General features: G+C 38.4%; 1 protein-coding gene across 1 annotated transcript in view; it reads left to right on the forward strand.

The window, feature by feature from the left end:
* dapk1 (death-associated protein kinase 1) overlaps window positions 1-17,850 on the forward strand; it is a 78,328-nt gene that overhangs the window by 12,363 nt on the left and 48,115 nt on the right. Inside the window, exon 3 of the mRNA XM_053480848.1 lies at window positions 14,787-15,008. Coding sequence (XP_053336823.1) covers window positions 14,787-15,008 — 222 coding nt within the window. The remainder of the gene's footprint in view (window positions 1-14,786; window positions 15,009-17,850) is intronic.

A 17,850-nucleotide genomic window follows, 5' to 3' on the forward strand; every position in this document is an offset into this window, starting at 1 on the left:
ACACATGTGGGTGTTCTTTGATTGGTCACAAATTGGGCAGGGATTCGGCCTCTCCGAACCGCTTAGGCATGCTCCATTAGTACTTAATGTGTTATTTTGTTTTTCCTTTATTGGCATTATTATTACCACTGCATGCTGCAAGAGCAGTAAGAGTGTGCGTCAGCAGTGTAGTGTTTGAACTGGTAGATGGTGTGGACAGTATTGAGCTGCTAAAAGGGAAGCGAAAGACGTTCTGACGCTCTGATGTTCTCTTACTGCCATAAGGCCTGATTTGTTGCACTTGCGTTATAAAAAAATATCCTCTCTTCAGCATGACGGACCTCTCGAAAGCCTAGCGGGTGGTCCTCGTGTAGCCTTCCGCTGTAGTACATTTCACAGACAATTTAAAATGCAGTACTATACTCACTGTCCTTTTTAATAGGGAAACTTGGACTTGTGCTTATTCACCACAATGCATTAAGTCAGACAGATACAGTTAAAAAAAAAAACGTATGTTCGCATCAAATATCAGAATACAGGAAAATTTTTCTTTGTGATCATGTCATGCTTGTTGATGCTAGATGGGCTGGTCTAAGTGTTTCAGAAACGGATGATCTCTTGAGATTTTTACACATAGCGTTCTTCTGAGACTGTTCATAACAGTGGGAAAACCACAAACCACCCAACGAGTGATCTGCAGTTCTGCAAATGAAAATGCATCACTAATGAAAGGGTTAAAGTTGAATGGTCAGAGTGGTTCCAGCTGACATGATGACCAGAAAAGCTTCTCAAACCGCACAGCATATGGAACCTCGTGGCAGACGGGCTACAAGTAAGAGACAAAGTGTTGGAATTGATTTTTTTGGGTCACAGGTATGTTGGAAAAATGAGACAAATACGAGACAGTGGCTCATTATGAAAGCATATATTAAGACAGTTTGATTTACATGCAAAATGACTACACCAGGAAACGCTTCCATGAAGACCAATGTGAAAAGGATCGGCAAAACCCAGTACTGTTTAAGGTGCAAGATATTACTACAATGAAACAGACCTGTCTTGCTAACAATATACAGACAAAGAACCTTAGAACCAGTTAAATACAGTACTATATATGGAAATTTATGGAATTTTTTTTTCAGGTTAAATGTTTACAGGAACATATTCTCAGAAACCAGAGCTATAACAGAGCTAAATATGTGTATAAAACAAGCGAATCAAATATAATTTATCATGAAGCATAAAGCAGATGTGTATAAATGCAGAATGATTGCATAAAACGGCTTGCCGCAATATTGCTTTAACGTATGAAAATAGCCTAAAGAAAACCTTCGCTTTATTATTAAGCGAAAATGTGCCTCTGTGCCTCTGTGCCTCCTGCCTCTGTGTGCATGGAATTTGCATGTTCTCCCTGTGCTTGGTGGGTTTTCCTCCGGGTACTCTGGTTTCCTCCCTGAAATGCCTGTAGTGTGTGCGTGCGATGGATTGGCACCCAGTCCATTGTGAACCCTACCTCGTGCTCTGAGTCTTCTGGGATCGGCTCCTGGCCACCCACGACACTGTATTCAGGATATACGGTACATGAGCAAGTGAGAAGCAGGTGCAGAAGATGACAGATGATTAGTCAATTGATTAGTATATCGGTGATGCTGAATGCTGAGTGGATTGAACGGATAAGATGGGAAATGAGGTTGCTGCTGAAGTTGTTATATAAACGACTACATTTTAAAATTGTTTCTTTAGGCACTGTCACAGTAAAACGTTTGTTCCCATTTCTTTAATCTGCATAATTTAGATTTAATAAGAAAAAAATGAGTGGTGCCTTAAGGGTTTTGCACAGTACTATACATATCATGTATAAAGTCACTTACCATGGTTTTTTTGTAAACGTTGTAAACGTTGTGCATTTTTTACTTAAATCCTTCATGGAATTCATGTCAACTCAGGGCTTTTGATTGTACAGAATAATGGAATAATACCTTTATTTCCATATATATAATCCTCTGCTACACTAATGCACTTATCCCAGTGTTTCACTAGTGCTTCGATTCCATAAAGGTAGGAAGTTTTCTCATTACGCTGGAGCCATTGTCAGACTGCCTACTTCACTTCTAAATCATCTGCCTCTCAGGAACTCCTTTAATGGCCCAAACATGTGCAAATGGCTTGTAGCAAGATCAGGGCTGTACAGGAGATGTGGCAATAACTCCCAGCCGAGTTCCTGTAATGTGCAAGTGGAGTTGGTGAATGATTGTGTGAACAGTTCCCACAGACTGAACATCTGCTTTTTTTGATTTTCAAGAATTTGACATTGCACTTGCTTAACGTTCAAAAGAAGGACTGCTTTTAAACATTCACACCATTCAGATGTTTTACTGTGGCGTAGACCCTCATCACCGTTTTGTGCTTGAAGTCTTAATCACAAAATTTTATGACAACTCCCTGTTTGACTTGAATACCCATTGTATGTACTGTAGGCATTGTGGGCATTTACAGTATTTTGGCATATTTAGGTTTATTTTAAAATTTAATCTTTATTTTTTTGGTATTGACTTTAGGTAAACAGACCGTTCAGAAATGTATAAATCATTTTAGATTATTAATTAACAGGTTTATATTACAAGTAATAGGGTTGAGTTTTTTTTTTTTCAAAGCATGGTTATTTAAAATCTTATTTGTCGTTTATTTAGATCATCAGCCGTTTTTTTTTTTTTTTACATTTTTCTTGTGATTAAGCATCTTGATTTGTGGCAATTTTTGGGCAAATTTGTGTAAGTCAGTCATGAGAAATCTGATTCTAAATGCCGTAGAGCTCAAGCAAGATTCACATCAGTACTGTCTGATTCATCTGGGGAACACAGCGCTTCATGAGTAATCATTTTAGCGTGTGCATTTTTGTTATAATTGCAATATTTTTTAACACAAAGCTTCTTAGGGTTTTATTGAAAATGTGCCAGTTAAGCCGAAAATCTCCTAAACCTGTGGTGTTACATGCCAAATCTGTAAGTTGGCTAATAAGATGAAATAATCCTGGTGCGGTGTGACTGCTGTATTCTTCAATGTCAGACTAGCTGACCAGACTAATGATATAAGGTGATATTTTAGCAGTGTGGCGTAAGCAAGTGAGGGGTTTATGTAGTGTAGTGATCCAAGATTTAGGCGAGAGCCAAAATCCACATAAAGACGCTTCTCTAAAATCGCTTATCCTTCCGAGAAGCATTTATTTTTGCTGATAATGCAGCGATGTATAGGATTTGTCTTTAGTCATTGCTTTCAATTTCTTTCATGCTCGCTCTTTAAATATTTTGCAATATTAAAAAAAGAATTGCCTGGAACACGGTTCGGTTTATCGTGCCAAGCGTCTGCTCTGTGGTTTTCAGCATCCTCCCTGCACTTAATGCACTTGTCAATCAAGCACCAAAGCTTTTCTTCCCATGTGTAATTGGAAGAAAAATCTCTGAACAATGCCTGAGACACTCACAGATACTAGTTTGGCAGGGGAAATGGATTGTCTGAGCAATGCTGCAGACACACAGCTTTCTTGTCTTTTAATTAACAGTGCCAGCCTGGACAGAAAATGGTTCAGAGAGACGTGACTAGAGTAACGGATACGGCGCTATCGAAACAGGGCGTCGGCCCCCAGGTGCTTCCTTTTTGCCTAGCGTTTAGAAGTGTGAGGTTTTTTAACTAAACTTTTGTCATCCTCCGATGCTCAGATTGCAGTTAGGATCAGTCAGTGGGGGATGGTGCTGTGCTGACCACGCTGGCACCCCAGTGAGGAACCATAACGGGCTGCGGTGTCCCAACATAAAAGCAGCTTTGTCATGGGGTCAAAATCCATTCGAGGTGATTTATACAAGGGAGGGTTTACCAGTGGTCGGAAATGGAATATCATTTACGTGTCTATTCTGACAGGACAGTGTATACAAAAGTCACAATATTCTCAGAACAGTAACAAAAAAAAACTACCCAAAGTCCCTAAAAGCTCTTTTGTTTGAACATCTGGTAACTGCGCCTTTAATATCACCTTTAATGTCTGTCGCTCAAACTCGCCTAACAATGTGAATATGCGTCTCCATGCGTTGGAAAGGGTTACTACACACCTTTGTCCCAACGCATATCCGTTTGATATGTTATCTGCAGCCGAAGTGAAAGCGGAGCCTTTGTGATTTGCGAAGCTTCAGTCCCACGGTTGCTTTACTAAGCTCACGTGACGTTAGCTCGGCCCCCGGTGGACAAGCAAAAAGGGGAAAGTTTAACGTCTACGAACAACCTGGGAACAAACATACTATATATCAGGTGGGTATTCTCACCAGGTTTGCTTCAGTTGTGTGAAAATAACGAAGGCTATATGTGTAGCATGGATTAGATTAGTACAGGATATTCCATGCATAGACATGGACTTATGAACTGGCTGTCATTTTTTATTAGCAAGAAATGTTCACCTGCTCTCATGCTAACAAACCTATGAACCATTCATAAAGCAGGTTTCCTGATACACCCCAAGAGCGTGTTCACATTAGGCATTTTGGGTTGATCTTAGAGATCATCACATGATGTTGGTGCCAGACACGCTGTACTAAGTATTTCCAAAAAAAACATTAAGGCCTCTGGGATTTTCACCAACACTAGGTAACTGAAGGTTAGAAAACAGACTAGGTGACTTTTTTATTTATTTATTTTTTTAAACCTTCACCCATTTTCAAAATTTTCAGCAAACCTCTTCCTTAAAGCAATATAGACTCTGATTCCCGTTCTTTGCTGCTGTTGGAGCCCTTTGGCAGAAGGTTTTTGTATTCTGGGATGCTGTTCTGCCCACCGCAGCGGTAAAGTGTGTTTACTGTAAACCTTTCTGTCAGCTCGAAGCAGTTCGATCATTATCCTACAACAATGCTAATCAATAAGCTAGGGGGGGGAAACTGCTTTGTGTTGTCTTTTATTTTTTTTAATTTACATCAATCTTTTAAAAACACCTGGAGTTTCCGAACCATACTCTTCTGCACTATCATCTTACTTGTAATTGAATGTATAAGCAGGTGTACAAGTATTAATAATGTGGTCAGTTAGCATTGTTTGTGTTATTTTGAAAGAATCAAGTCTTGATAAACTAATGATTGAAAATCTGCTTTTGGTTATTAGCTTTTAATCATGTACAGTATGTTGCCATTTGAACAGAATTGCATCATAGCATTACAGATTATATACTACCTTTTATTTGAAATCTCAGTAGGCATTATTGTTCAGTGTATGCACACCGATGCACGGTAAATGTGCTTTTCCCGAGTTCTTTTCAGTGTCCGCTCTTGGTGAACAGTCAGTGAGTAATCTGCAGGCAGCATTTCCACCAAATGGGAGTGGCGCCAGTTGCTCTTTGTGGTGTGACTCATTGACATTATGTACAGAATTCAATGCATGTTTTAAAGCGTTCATCCCTCATATTTTGACTCGGATTATGGGAGGATTGAGACTGAAGATTAGGCCAATGATTATCTTGTGTTCTTCAGCTCCAGTGTTATGCAACTGACACTGCACACTTGAAGACCTGAACTAAAGGCAGGATGTATCTCTTCAACTCATCAAACATATTGTGAGATCTGTTGTTGTTGTCAAAAGACCGTATAGGAAATATTATATTACCTTTGGAAATTTTGTCTACTCCTTAAAATATAAAGGCTACAGAGATGGTACAGTGGTTTAGTGGCTTAGCCTCACATTTCCAGGGTCGGGGGTTCGATTCCAGCCTCGACCTGTAAAGGATAAGATGAATAAATAAATAACGGCTACATTCACATTACAAGCCATCTTGCTCATTTTCAATTTTTTTTGGTCACATTGGATTTACACGTCATGATGCTTCACCTTCTTAATTACCAGTGACTTTTATCTGACTCCAATGTGGAAGCATTAGTCATCTGAAATCTGCATGTATGCGGACATCGATACGTGTTATCTAGGTTAAAGCACATCATATTTGTGCAAGAGCTCCTCATTTATTTCATACAATAAATGCGACTTGAGTGGGGGGAAAAAATTGTTTTAAGGCTTCACTCTGGAGGACTGCAAGCAGTTAGTCGGCTGTATTTGTTGAGGTCCAGCAGAAGTAAGAATGAAATCTCTGTGCTGCTGGTGCTGACTGATGTCGGCACCCTATGCAAGCTCAGAGGCAAAAAGTCGAATGAATTCCACCCTGATTGTGTATCGGATATGTGTTCGATCAGTTCATTAATGCTAATGTGAATGTAATCAATGGTTTAACCATTTTGATCTTTGTGTTAAGACGTGATGTGTTCCTGTTTGGAAAGAACAAATGTCTGATCTTTACACGAGTTGGCGAGTAGACAAACTGCAAGGCACTGTGCGCTATGTTTCAGGTTATGCACAGCAATGCACTGAATACTAATGCTTCACTATGGAGATTAGGGGAAAATTGGTGGAGAGCACAGGAGGGGAAACACTGCCTGCTCTAGAGGAGAGAAACGATTCCTTTACTTCACATCAAAAACTGGCATTCATCAGAGTCCTGTTCGATATTGTTTCTGTACAAATTGGCGTAGCACGTGTCTGGGTGGATGCTTGGGGTTTGGAGGAATGATAGGCAAATCCAGTATGAAGGGCAAGCCAGGGCGAAGCTGCCTCAGACATTATGTCCTGTGGATTAGTATTCAGAGCACCCAGCTCTCCTTCTTTCAGCTGGCGCTGCTTATGTTTACATCACAAGATAATGGGAGAGGTGTAAAATGATTTACAGTGTTGACCATATTTTATCCGAAATGTGATTTAAAGTGCAGTCCTACATGAGTAAGTTATTGGTCAGATTTAATTCTAAAGGCATGTACAGTATGTGTCTACTGCTGAGCAGTAAGATATCACGATACCAATATCATGGTACAATACAATAACCTTATGATATGCTGTGTGAACAGTGTGGTTTAATCGATTATACAGTACAGTTAATAATGTTTTTAATTGAATCGATCGGTTATAGTTTTTAATTCAGGACAGACTTTTTTTTCCTCTTTTTATGTAAAAACAGTTGATTTTAAATTCTCAAAAACTCTTTTTCAAGAGTTTTTTTCCCTTTTTTACGTTACGTTTCCTTTTTGCATTGGTGTAAGACCAGAACAGGAGCTAAACAATAACCACTTTGACATTTTAAAATTTTAGCATCACAAATTACACAGCATTTCAATGCATATTAGTTACTTTAAGTAGGTTTTAATTTTTACTTTAAAACCCAGTAAGAAATATACTGTAGCCTAGCTGCTTGACACATCAGACGACAAGCGTTAATGCTGTCGAAACTAATTTAATCGAGAACCGCAATGCCAGCAGTCTAGCTATGGTTCACAGCTCTAGTGAACAGTAACAAACTGGATATTAAAACCAATTTTAGTCCATTACCCTAATTTTTTTTCTCTTTTTTGCTTTGGAAAAGTTTTATATTTTTGTAAATGTTTGACAAATTCAGTACATCTCTAAGCCTATATCCTTGTGGACATGAAGACAAATTAAATTACAAATTCAATTAAATATCAAAATACATTGGATCCCAATTCTGGGAATCGCCAGGGATACGAGCTATATCATATGCAATATCATCACGATACCTAGGTGCCAATTACATTTGCATTGCCAGTCTGATAGTTATTTAAATATCCCATTAATTAATTTATTTTTTATTTAATAAAAAAATATATATATATATATATTTTGCTACAATTCCAAAAAACTTGACAAATAATAAACTTCTTTTGAACACGTCCAGGTTGAACACGTCCAGTCTGATCATTTTTAATTCCCTTGATACATGTTCTGCTGACAAAGACGGCATACAAGAGTCTTGCATTTTAACATTGAATCCAACTTGTCTTAGAGACTCGTCATCATGCACCAAGATCATGTTTTGCATAATAGAGAAAAAGCTGCTGTAGGAGAGTGGACCATGGTAAATAGAATGTTTTATGCTGCTGTCTTGAGAAAGAAAAAGATTAGTCTTCACCAGATTTTTTTAATTATTGTAATGTTAGTCAAATTTAACTTAATCAGTTTTTTTTTTATTATTGCTTTCGTTTATGTTTATGCAACTGAACATATCTATAGACGTAAATAAAGCAAGACTTTGTGATGTACATGTGGCTAGAAATCTGGTTATTTCCTTGCTATCAGTATTGTTTGTGCAAACTGATAAAGTGTTCTGGAAAGTGCCAGGCAGAGGATTCTTTCATCTTTCCTGCTGTTATCACCCTTCCTTAGTCCACTCTTTGTTTCCTTCTTTCCTTTCATCTTCACTGCATGATAGACTTTCACACAGTGTTTCTTTTTCTCCATGACTGTAACTTTCTAATCCTGTTATTTAGCTTGCTCTTGTTTCAGAAGGATATAGTGTAAAGAAGGACCGGGCTTGATACAGATGTTGGCTTGGTTGGAACGCAGCTTAAGAATGCACAGCAATAGAAAAGTTCAGATCGACATGAGTATGTCATGCTACAGTATGCAGACAGTATAATCACTAGGATCTTCTATGGTTTATCATCTTTTCCGGCACTTATAAATGACGTTACTGTATGTCCTTAATACGTCTATTATTAATGGTTTTGGTTTTAAGTATTGTATTTAAACACTGCTCAACATCCATAATAAACCTCTCCCTACCTACCGCTGTTTTATTCAAATCTGTTAAAGTTCATCTCGAGTAGCTCACCTAAAAGTACCCTGAAAGTATCAGCGCAAAAAGAAAGCGTGTTGACGTCTGTGTTCGCAGCCCTCCCCCCACGGTCCAGCTCAAGTTTCCCTTTCAGGAGAAGTGGGCAAACGGTGGAAGCCCCATCCCAAAAAAGTTTAACAAAGGACAACACAGTCCTGTGGTAGTTAAACTCTTCATCAGAGTCTCCCACATTCCACAAGTAAAAGGGAAATGTTTCGCTTAAATGCTAATTAAATTATTTAGTCGTAGTTGGAAGTTTTGCTTGATTAAGTTTAACTTAGCCTGGCCTCTTCAGAGGATCCCACGGGTATCGTTAGCAAGAAGGATTTTCTGCTTGTGTATGTCAGAAGAATGTGTGTCAGCGAACTCTTTGTGTCGGGAAAGCTTTTCCTTTTAGCGGACCAGGAGGACGTTATTAACCATAACTCTCCCGCTCTTGCTCTGATTTCCAGCTCAGGACAGACAAAAAACTAAGATCTCTCCACTGGGAATCATTTAATTTCAACCACCGCCTGTTAGTCATCCCCAATATCATCTCTGACTGTTTTTTTTTATTTTGTACATACTGCATTTTGCTTTCTTTAATATTACTCCACACTGATCTTGCACATTAATTAGCCATCACTTGAGGATTTCTCACTATAGGTTTATTATAATTTTTTTTAGAAAGTAGTTTTACGATAAGGTGATTTTTTTTTTTTTATTTATATTTTTTTATATCAATCAACTTTCTAGCTAAGACCCAACAGAAACGCATGGGAGCTTGTCCTGAACTGACAGTTGCATTCGGAGGATTCAGCAGGTAGTGCATGGAGAAAGCAAAAGTGTTCGAGACTCTCACCTTCAGGCATATAATTAACTCCTTTTCCTGAGTGAATCTCATGCTTCTTTGAGTTCACATCTCAAATGAATCATCATGGATTATTTACTGTAATTGTAAAGGATTGGGGGTTAAGACAGGAGGGTGTAAACAAAACACGGTGACCATGCATTACTTTCAATGAAGTAAACCTGCTGGTCATTGTTAAATTATAGCCTGGTCTTAAAATGGTTCATGAAGACATCCATGCAATTATTTCCATCAATATCACATGTAAATAAACTGTATTAAAGATATGTTGCCTTGACTCCTACATATCAGGTTCACTTCTGTAGGACTTTTAAATTAGAGAATTATTTTTTTCTCCGTGTTTTTCAAACCAAAATTGGTCATTTGGTCAATTGGCTCATCGCCCAGCTGCCTAGTTTAGGGTGCTCCCCCATCCGTGACAGCTCCCAACTAGGAAGGGCGTAGGCTAACACCCGACACACCCAAAGCTGCTGATCCACATCTTTTTGAACTTGCTGGTGACATAACGCACTCCAAGGAAAGCGCTGTCTACATCCTTCCACTTTCATGAGCAGACAGATGCCCATGATTTAATGGTGCGGCTGCGATTGATGTGGGAGTGCGAATATGCCACCCCTTACACTGAGAGAGCACGGACAATCTGCTCTCTACAGGCTGCTGCCTACGAATGGCTGTAACATCAACTGGAACTCGAACTCACAGTCCCTGGATGATGGGACGAACATAATTCTGTTGCACCACTTAGGAGCTTCAAGAAGGAATTAAAACTTGATACAATTTATTTACATAACAAGCACAACATTGTTTCATACCATATTATATTAGACGTCAGGGGAATATTGGAATTTAATTAAACTTAACAATGAAGCAAAAGGCACTGTGCTCTATGCTAGGTAGATTATTCAGAGCCCAATCATTCATTCCAGACAGCAGGTATTTTGTTATTTTCCATAATAACCACTGACAGCTTAAATATGCCAATTTAGTGAATTAAACATTTTGTGAATTATTTTTCTTTTAAGCTAAATTTTATTAAGATAATAGAAACTAGATAATAAAAACTTGCTTATTCAGTGTGTTTAGTTATCTGATTAAGAAAAGCTAAGTGTTCATAAAAAGTTATCTATTGATTACTAATCACGGTATAACTTCTGTATTGTTTCAAACTACTCTTCCTACTATATATTGACCTTTAGCCTTTGATAATACTAGTGCTTTAATAGGATGATTTCTCAAGTTACATAATTACAATATACAGATTTACTTGCTTGTGACGACATGGCGCAAAGCTTTTAGTATTGCCCCATATTAGTATGAGTATTTAGATAGGGTAAGGCCGTCAACTCCAAGAATTGTACTAGCTGTTAAGCAGGATGGTGGCATCATGCTAAGGATCTGTTTTGCTCCCAGTGGGTGGAATAATGAAAAAGCAGGACAACTTTAGAATTCTTCAAAATAACCTCAGATCTTCAGCCAGATGTTGAAATTTAGACAAAAGAGTATTTTAAAAGGACCTAAAAGAATTTTGGGAGAATTTTGCCAGAAGCTTGCTGATAGCTACTAAAATTCGCTGCTAAAGGTGAAACTTGCTATGGAACATTCAATGAAATATTAGATGTATTGTATATTTGCAGTACTTCTGATCCTATGTTGATTTCAGAAAAATTAATGTATGCTTCTGCTCCAAATTCCTGGGCCTTTTTTCTGTTAAAGTTGTTGTGCTGTCAATCCACCCCAGAAAAAGACAAGTTCAAACATCATAACACCAGGAGACCCATTGAAGGTGAATGGGTACCAGTCTCAGTCGCAGCTTGATAATGATCCGCTTGTAGTTTGCACAGAACTCCCATAGTTCCCAGTCTGGAGAGCCCTTTCACCAGACGAGGCCTTTGAACATCCGTCGTGTTTAACGAGGCTCTTCATCACCATGGAGCTTCGAATCTGAGGAGGACAAGACCCTTGTCACTCTGACGTCTTGATACGTTTGCCCCATCTCCTATTCAGATCAGATCTGGATGGCTTTCAAGAGCGCGCTGCTTCCCTAACGGGCCGATTCGCACGAAGGGAAGAAAGCATCGTCGTCTTTGTCAGGTGGTTGCTGAGCCGCTGGTGACGCTCGTTTGCAATTCACCGTGTGCAGCAGGAGTTGGCAGCAGTTTGCAGTGTGAAGTGGATTGAGGAAGCAATCCGTCCTTTTTCCTTCCATGTTACTACTGCCATGGAAACCGGCATGGCTGAGGGAGTCTTGATCCTCTCATTTAAGGGCGCCACTGACAAAAGCAGTCAGCCATGTCCTCCTGCCAAAAGCCAAGTTGGGAAGGTCATGAAGGATAGCTATGAGTGTGTGTGTGTTTTTGGGGTTTTTTTTCCCCTCCATGCACGCCAGGGGTGTTTAAGTCAACCTGGGCTTTTTGATTGTGCAGAATATCAACACAGTTATGAGAGTAAAAACTCCCTCTATTTCTCTTTACAATCCTCTACTACACTAAAGCACTTATCCCAGTGTTTCAGTTTCCTAGCGCTTGTTATATCATCAAGATAGAATGTTTTCTCAGTACGCCAGAGCCATGATTGACTGTCTGCTTCACATCTGAACTGCTGACCTGTCACAAACATGTCGAAATGGCTTGTAGCTAGGTCAAGACTGTTTGGGGGATGTCAAATTCCTGTAATGTGCAAGTGGTGTTTGTAAATGATTGTGTGTACAGTTTCCATAGATAGATGCGTCTCTTCCACTTGATGGTTAGAAATTGTCTGTTGATCTTTAAGGATCAGGTCGCTAAATGTTCACGGGAACGACTGCAGGAGACTATTATATAAATAAACCTATAAATAACTGGAACTTAAGGGATTACCAAAATTTCCCCTCTTTCACCCATGAACAAGGCAGACTACAATACTTGCTTGGTACAGAGACACACAAGTAAGTTGTAGATGATTATTGACATTTCCAGTGCTGTTATCTCCTTCTCAGATGTTTTAATTACATTCCTATGAAATAAACACCCTGCATTGCCTTGTAAATGGACGTTTTGTTGCATCTCTGATAAATGATGAATGACAGAACAGAGTGGTAAATAATAAATGAGGTTTCTGTTTGTACCAGATCACTCAGTAAACTCTGCAGTTTCGGGAAACAATGCCAAGTTTCCTACTGCTCCAGAGAGCGAGCTTAAACCTTTCTCTTTACTTGCATTCAGGTTCAGCAGCTCAGCAAGTCTGAAGCAGTTTAGTAAACTCATTTTACCTGATATTAACCCCTCTCTATTGTCATCTTACTGTAAATTGATAAAAAATAATAATAAAATAAAAAATACAGGGCCATATGTGAAATAGGATATTTCCTGTCATCACTGACATTATGGCAGTCTGAAGTTTTCCCCATGATAGGAACAGCTTTACATCTGGCTATTATTTAATGCTGTCTTTATGCTGGAGAATCCTTCTGTAAATGTTAAATTAATATCTCGTGCAATACATAGTACAAAAATTCTCCTGGGAAGGCACTAGTTTTTGGAGTGTTGCTGAGTTAAGTATCGTGTTCGTCCATCCAACAGAGTATTAATGAGATCAATTGAAGTCAGCTGAGGAGGAATGAGGAGTGCAGCTGATGTTCCAGTTCATCCCAATAGTACTTGGTGAGCGTACGGTCGGAGTTCCGTGCATTCATGTCTTCGTGTCTTCATGCGCACAACCTCTGCATAAAGACATGGCTTGCCAAATTAGGACTCTTACAAAGGGAAGATTGTAATGCTAAGGCATACAAATACATTCTATACAATTAGAGATGCACTATTTGGAATTTTCTTGGCTGATTTTTTAAATTTTCAATTGTTGGTAAAAAAAAAAAAGTCTTTAAATTAGCACTTTTTTTTTTTTTTTTTTTTTTTTTACTTTACGATGTTACAGAATTTTATCTCATGCAAAGAAATCTTGGAGTAAAATTTTTCCTGGATAGAGATGCTGTTTTGTGCAAATAAAAACCAAAAAAAAAAAAAAAAACAGGAAGGCAATGGTTGCTCTCTCATAGACATGTGACACCAACCACTGACAGTTTCCTTGAATTGTTGCTCATATACCGGTACGTTAGGGGATGAAAGGAAGGAGCTAATTCTAGCTAAATTGTCATGAGTTTTATGATAGGCTGATGTTGCTATGATTTGAAATGAATGAAATGTTGTAGCTGGATCAGAACTTGAGAAGCTCAGTGTGCAGTTGGCCTAGGGCTGGTTATACAGTATCTAAGGCTAGTCACTGTTCAGGACTGATCAAGCTGAAAAGCAGTCGATGGAGGTACGGTAGAGGTGTGCTGGTCAGCTGCCCACAAACTTTTAACCACATAAAACAGCTAGACGCTAGACACGCTACTGATATGAAAAATTAACTAGCATTTAATTAACTCTCTGCTCTACTTACAGTATGGCTCACATCTTGTCTTGAAGCCTTTTTTCAAATCTTTCCTGAACGTTGATTTACAGGAGCTCTGTCATATTCTCTAAGGCTACGATAATAATGCCAATTTGCTGTCTGTGTCTGCTGTGTCTTTTTGGTGCTAGAGTGACAAAAGGTGAAGCCCAGTTGAATGGAGGTCATTAACTCCTCTAAAAGCTCTAATGATAGGACTATCTTTCTTCTCTGCATTGTTCAAAAATGTTCCATTTCCCAAGGCAGATTTTAACTTCTGCAGAAAGGCCGTATTTGGTGTCTTTGCCACAGCTATTCAATGAGTATGTATTAAAAAAAAAATACATAACAGATTATAGATTATATTAATTAATCACATATTAAAATCAAGGTTGTGAGCCAACCAGGGAATCACAAGGATCGCCTTGTTCTAGCAGTTGAATTGAGATTAGCAGCATGTCTGTTTTTTACACGATGTCTTCTCGACTAGGGTTACTGTGAGATTTTGGCAGCGGCGCTACGTCCTGGAAATTGTTCACAGCCTGCATCGTGACTGAGACGAGCTGTGAACGTGGTGGAATAAGACTGCGAAGTTCTGCAGACTGAGAACACGGCTCGGAGTCACAAGATATAAAAAGCACGATTCTGTATTTCCCATAATTTCAATCCTGTCTTTATGGTGTTGCACATGATCATGATGATAACTCTATAACTAATAACGGCAATTTATTTCATTATAAGACCTAATAGCTTTAAAATGCTCTAATCATGATTTTTTTTTTAATTATTTAATTTATTTATTTTTGAACGCTGCCTTCATTTAATCACAAATCTCTTGTTCTTGTCTAGTGGTCAGTTTGCAGTGGTGAGGAAATGTCGCAAGAAGAGCACAGGACAGGAGTTCGCTGCGAAGTTCATCAAGAAGCGTCGGAGCAAGTCGAGTCGGCGTGGGGTGTCCAAGGACGACATCGAGAGGGAAGTGAGCATCCTCAAGCAAATCCAGCATCCCAATGTCATCACTCTGCACGATGTGTTTGAAAACAAGAGCGAGGTCATTCTCATCCTTGAGCTGTAAGTACTGTAAGACTTTCAGGATGCGGACAGAAACATGATTTGTAATTAGATTTGCAGTCTATTAGTTTTTTTTGTGCAAAAATGTCCAATAGGTCTTGGAAACAAGTTGAACTAGTTGTGCAACATGACATCTGATTCTTGTTCATGTTCAAGTGGGAAAAATTAGTGCAACTGATTAGACTGTTAGTCTTTAGTTGGTTGTTTTCTCTTTACTCCAGATGTTATATTGTTTCTCCACACCAGATGTTTTTAATGCTTTGTGTTAAAAAAATAAAAAATAAAAATCTCGGGATCAGCTGTCAAAGATGCATAAAATTTGGCAAGCCATGTCTTCATGGAGCCGAGGTCATGCACATGAGGCCACTAAGGGAAAATTGTAATGCTAAGCTAAAAAAAAATCCTTTAGCTGATTTTTAATTTAAACTTTAATTGTATGTTCATAACAAAACATATGGACTTTTAAACTACCTTTCCCTTTTGCACAGTTTTCTTTAAAATCTTTGCAATGTTTCTCTCATGCAAAGAAATCTCTTTCAGAATCTCGTTCAGAATGTTACTGAACAGAGCTTTTTTGTGCAAATAAACAAATAAAAATTAGGTAATGGGTAGATACTGGGAGGGCACAGACAGGCATCATGTGCTTCCTCATAGACACATGACACCAACCGACCATAGTTTCCTCGAACTGCTGCTCATGAACCGTTAGGGAGCAAGTGGAAGCTATTTCCTGCCATACTGTTATGAGTTACGCTATGATTGTTAAAGTTCATCTATGACTTCTCCCTCCCAAACCGAGAACAATCTGCTCCCCAGAATTCCAGCTATGGTTTGTCGCAGCTGTAAGAACCTGGGGAAACTCAGTGTGCGATCAGCATGGGGTTGGTTATACAGTGTCAAGGCACTGTTCAGTAATAGTAACGATCTAATGTACTTTAGGTGCTCAGCTAGAACGCGATTGTTCACATAAGCAAATTCCTAATACAATCAGTCCGTTACATTGACCTTAAGGCAAGCGCGTCACATGGTGCTCGAAGAACCAGTTCCACAAAACGCAGAAGCAGCCTGGCCTAGCCTGTTTGTGCGGTCACATGCATGCAATCCTTTAGCAGTGTATGAGGAAAAGAAAGTCTCTTTCATGTCTGTTAGATTTAGCCTAGATCACTTTACAAAGATGAATGGCTAAATGATTCTTCTACTGCTTAAAAGAAAAGATTGCTTGTGGTAAACTATATCATGATATAGCCCTTTAGGAACTTTTGCATGTGTGTATGCCTTTGTTTACATGCTAAGCTTTTATTTGCACAGCCTTTTTATAGGTCATCATGTTATAACTTCTGCCTGCATAGTTGTATAGTGGCTGAACACAAACACATCAATTTGTAAATTGCTTACAAGGTTATTCAAGAAATGTAGTAGTCAATGAATTTTTTTAAGTGCCTATATCCTGTGAGTGCTTTGGAGAATTAACAAACATATCAAAAAATACAAGGGCTCTACTGAAAATCTGCAAAGTAGATTGGATAGTGAAAAGTTTTACATTAACTGACGGAGCCTGTTTAAATTGCACGAGTTGGTAGAGCTCTTCTGAACAATGATGCTACTCAACAACAATGGTCTCCGTCACAAGTGGTGCATTTGCTCCATCATTCAACCCATCTCTCGAATTCTTTGAAAATCACCTTTGTTGGTTGGTTGGTTGGTTGATGGTCTCCCACCCCGCTACAGAATGTTTACGGAGATGCCCCCATTGATGATAACGATAAAATTTTATTTGTTAATTTGTTCAATTGACAGACAATTTTGCTAGTTTTAGGAATTTACTTTGGCAAAATTCTCTGCCAAAAGAATAGGAAATTTTCACAAGCAATTTTAGTAATGTTTCACTAGAGATAAGCTTAGTAATCTTATATTTGGTTAGTAGTTATCTTGTTTTAAGAAAGTTTGAATAGGTTTGGCTAGACAAAATATACTACTTGCTAGGATGTCATTTTTTGCAGCATAGAGTAAAAGTTACTCTCCCAACATGTGCCATTTGAATGACCTATGTCTGTTGATATAAAAGGTATGACCACTTTGGGATTACTTTCGGTGCAGCCCTGGTATGAATATTGTACCGTAGTTAATGAATCTCTGCTATTATGTATAATATCCTTAAAAGAAAGGCAGGCAATTAAGACAAAAGAACTGCTGTAGGGACTGTATGACTGTTGTCTGTATGTGGTAGCTGATCCGCTGCAGATCTGAGCTGCATCAGTGAAAAACATGATATACTTTTTAGTCCTTGTTTTTGTTGTTTTCAGCTTCTTCTTTTTTTTTTTTTTTTTTTTTTTTTTTTATAAAATGTAGATCACTACCCGAATGCACCATACATGCACTTTATCCTTTACTGGTATTAAACTTTTTATGCATATAATTATAATTATCTTAGAATAAATGTCTCGGGGCATTTGCATGTGGGATTCCACAAGCCTACCTCAGGTTTATGTCAGTGTTTGAAACCTTGCACTAATGATTATTTTAAAAGCTTTACCTGTGCACAAGTTAACCTCATGGAGCTCTTTTACAGTTTTGTAATTATGTTGTGGCATTTCCTCGTTCACTGGTATTGGAATGTTGAATTGTAACATTCTATTGCATAATCATGTAATAAGTCTTTCAGTGTTAATTGTATGTTGTTGTTGTTTTTTTAACCTGTTTTCAGTAATAAATTGTATCCGCTTGCCTGTTTTATAACCAGGATTGTGCAGTATTGTGTTCTCTAAGCTCGCATTTGAACATATAATCCATTAGTGATGCTTCCTTTTTTCTCACAAACAACCCTGGCATGAAATGGCATAAC

The sequence above is a fragment of the Clarias gariepinus genome, chromosome 21 (genome assembly GCF_024256425.1).
Source record: "Clarias gariepinus isolate MV-2021 ecotype Netherlands chromosome 21, CGAR_prim_01v2, whole genome shotgun sequence".
Classification (NCBI taxonomy): Eukaryota; Metazoa; Chordata; class Actinopteri; order Siluriformes; family Clariidae; genus Clarias; species Clarias gariepinus.